This window comes from Delphinus delphis, chromosome 15 (genome assembly GCF_949987515.2).
Source record: "Delphinus delphis chromosome 15, mDelDel1.2, whole genome shotgun sequence".
Taxonomy (NCBI): Eukaryota; Metazoa; Chordata; class Mammalia; order Artiodactyla; family Delphinidae; genus Delphinus; species Delphinus delphis.
Window position 1 is genome coordinate 11223976 of NC_082697.1, and position 3383 is coordinate 11227358.

At 62.9% G+C, this 3383-nt stretch overlaps 1 protein-coding gene across 1 annotated transcript; it reads right to left on the reverse strand.

Moving 5' to 3' along the window:
• Positions 1–1054: 1054 nt before the first annotated feature.
• On the reverse strand, positions 1055–2932 carry CEBPB (CCAAT enhancer binding protein beta). Its single transcript, XM_060033415.1, has one exon. The coding sequence runs from the start codon at positions 2713–2715 to the stop codon at positions 1678–1680; it is 1038 nt and encodes a 345-aa protein (XP_059889398.1). The 5' UTR covers positions 2716–2932; the 3' UTR covers positions 1055–1677.
• Between the last annotated feature and the right edge of the window lie 451 nt (positions 2933–3383).

Here is a 3383-nt window from a genome sequence, read left to right on the forward strand (position 1 = left end):
CTTTAGACTCAAGTGCCAAATGCCAGGAGCCTCCCAGAGAAAAATAATAACAAGAGCAAATGCTTATATAACACCTCCTGCGTGCCAGGCACCGTGGGACACTGTACGTGTATCCACCAACCCCTCCGTCTACATCCTCAACTCTCAGGAATGCTGTCCAGGGCTGGAATAGGGGTAGAGGTGCAGTGCGAACGGGTGGGTGGGAGGGTATCAAGGGGTGGGGAAGAAGCCTCGCCTGGGGCCATTTCTGTCCCAGGGAATCAGGGACTGCAGCCCTGGGTTCACACCTGGGCTCAGCCGCCTTGAGCAGGTGAGGTTGGGCCTCAGTGTCCACAACTGGGCAAAGAGGACAAATGGCACATCTCCCACTCCTAGGAAGAGGAGTGGAAGTACAGGAACCCTTCCCCCCACTTCCCCTACCTGGCCCGGATTCTCCCCTCCCGCTGGCCAGGGACACAAACCCAAGCTTGCCACCCAGGCCACTCTCTTAAAAATACACATACACACACACGCTATTTTCTAAACAGCCGGCCCCACTTCACTTTCCAAAAGAATCTGCCCCATCTTGGGCTCAGCAGGACCAAGACCTGTATCCCCTCCCCTTTCAGAGTCACAGTTCTGCTGGCTGGGTCCCCAAGCACTGCGCAGAGGTCAGAGCCCTCCAGGCCCGTCTAGACCCAAGCCTAGCACTCAGGACCAGCCAGAGTCCCTGAAGGCCCTCCCCAAGCAAGGTTCCGAGTCACTCCTCCCCAGCACCCAGCGGCACTGAGTCACCCTGAAAGCCTGGCCCAGCACTCCTCTGCCCCTCCCCCGCCCCAGCCTGGTACCCCCATCTCCAAGCACAGGCCCTGGGGGAGTAGCAGAGGAGAAAAAGCAGCTGCAACCCCCCCCCCCCACCCAACCACCTAAAGAGCCAAAAATAATAGCAGCTCACACACACACAACAACCCCACACACGCCAGAAAAGCAAATATAAAATCATAAATCCAAAATAAAGGGGAAAAAAAAAATCAAAGCCAACTACTGCCCCCAAAAGGCTCTTTAACCATTCTCAAAAAACAAAAAAAAAAAGTTTATTAAAAGTGTTCTTAATGCTTGAACGGAAAAGATTCCCAAATATACAGATGCCTCTTTTCTCATAGAAATAGATTATTTTTTTATAATACAAAAAAAAAGACCAAAAAAACAACAACAAAAACAAAAACAACAGCAACAGCAACAACCCCGTAGGAACATCTTTAAGCGATTACTCAGGGCCCGGCTGACAGTTACACGTGGGTTGCGTCAGTCCCGTGTACACACGCGTTCAGCCATGTTTAAACCGATTGCATCAACTTCGAAACCGGCCCGCCCGCCGGCGCCTGGAGAGGGGTCAGAAGGAGAGGCAGAGTTTATCATTCATCTGTACACATAGACATCTCTTCTTTAAATAACACCACGGGCGGGCGGCCCATCTGCATGTGCGGTTGGTGTGGACAAAAATATAGATATATATATTTAATAAAATATTAAAATTACCGACGAGCTCCCCGCGCTGCCAAGTGCCCCAGTGCCAAAGTTTTGCCGGCGCCACCAGGGGCGGGGGCGGGAGCGCGGGCGCTTCCCGGAGTCTCGGTGGCCGCGGCGCGCCCGGCAGCGCGGAGGCCGGCCGGCAGGGGGACGCGCGCGGGGGCCGCGCTAGCAGTGGCCGGAGGAGGTGAGCAGGGGTTCTGGCAGCTGCTTGAACAAGTTCCGCAGGGTGCTGAGCTCGCGCGACAGCTGTTCCACCTTCTTCTGGAGCCGCTCGTTCTCGGCCGTGAGCTCCAGGACCTTGTGCTGCGTCTCCAGGTTGCGCATCTTGGCCTTGTCGCGGCTCTTGCGCACCGCGATGTTGTTGCGCTCACGCCGGATCTTGTACTCGTCGCTGTGCTTGTCCACGGTCTTCTTGGCCTTGCTCTTGACCTGCGAGGGCGCCGGCGCCGCCCCCACATAGCAGGCGGCCGGGGGCGCCTTGGCGTCTGCTGGGCTTGGCGTGCCGGGCGGGCTGGACGACGAGGACGTGGAGAGGCTCCCGCTGCTGCCGCTCGGCACCGCCTGGTAGCCGAGGTAGGCGCGCAGCGCGTACGGGAAACCAGCCGCCATGCCTGCGGCGCCGCCGCCCGGCGCTCCGGCCTCCTCCTTCCGCTTGCAGTCCGCGGGCTCGAAGCCCGGCTCCGCCTTGAGCTCGGCCGGCTGCGGTGGCGGCGGCGGCGGGGGCGGCGGGTGTAAGGGCGCGAAGCAGCCCGGGTGCAGCGCGCCCTTGGCGGCCCCCAGACGACCCAGGCTCACGTAGCCGTATTCGGCCGCCTTCTTGCAGTTCTTGCCCCCGTAGTCGTCAGAGAAGAGGTCGGAGAGGAAGTCGTGGTGCTGCCCGGAGGAGGCGGGAGCGGGGGCGGGCGCGGGCGGAGCCGCCTCAAAGGTGTCCGTGGCCGGCGCCGGGGCCTGCGGCGCGCCCAGCGGCTCCAGGTATGGACTGAAGTCGATGGCGCGCTCGTGGTCACCGATGCTACCCAGCTCGCCGGCGGGGGGGCGCGGCCCGGGTCTGGCCGCGGGGGGCGCCGCGGGGGCCGCCTTGCCGCCGTACGCAGCAGCCAAGCAGTCCGCCTCGTAGTAGAAGTTGGCCACTTCCATGGATTTAAAGGCAGGCGGCGGCGGCAGGGGGAGACATGCTGGGTCCCAGGCCACCAGGCGTTGCATGAACGCGGGTGCCCGGGGAGGGGGCCTGGGGCTGCCCGCTCCGGCCGGCCCGCAGGTGGCGCGGCCTCCCAGCTCCGAACTGTCGCTGCTGTGTCCCTGATGCTGTTGCCGCTCCCTCCGGCGTGGCCGCTATTAGTGCGGGGGCTGGCGGCTGGACCCTCGGGTGGGTCCCCTTCCCGGTCCCGTGCGCGGCTCTGACTCGCTAAAGTTTCTCCTGAGCCCGGTTATTTATAAGGCGGGCCATGGCAACGGCTGCGTCACAACTGGAGGCCGCCCCAGCCCCTCCCCAGGCACGCAGAGGACACGCTGTGGCCGCCCGAGACCCCCGGGAGGGCGGCGGTGGGGGCGTAGTGGCCAGACTGGAGACCCAGAGCGCGCCCTCGGGGGTCCCTCGGCCTGGTGGGGGGCGGCATCGCCCCCTGCCCATTCCCACCCGGCGGCCCCGGGATTGGGAGCGAGAGAAGGCGCTAACCCGCCCCCGGACCGCCCCCTCTGGGCTGGAGGCTATACTAGAAGGGAGGGGAGAATCCGGGGAGGGGGCAACGTGATCTTCTTCTCCCACCCCAAACACGGCCGCGGCCCGCCCCCTGCCGGAGGAGGCGCTGGCTTCAGGATCGGCTGCAACCAGTCCCGACTCTCCACCGAAGGGACGCGCTCCAGGCGGGATG

What these genes read in the sequence shown, in the direction of transcription:
- CEBPB (XM_060033415.1), bottom strand. Translation starts at nt 2,715, where the DNA reads ATGCAACGCCTGGTGGCCTGGGACCCAGCATGTCTCCCCCTGCCGCCG.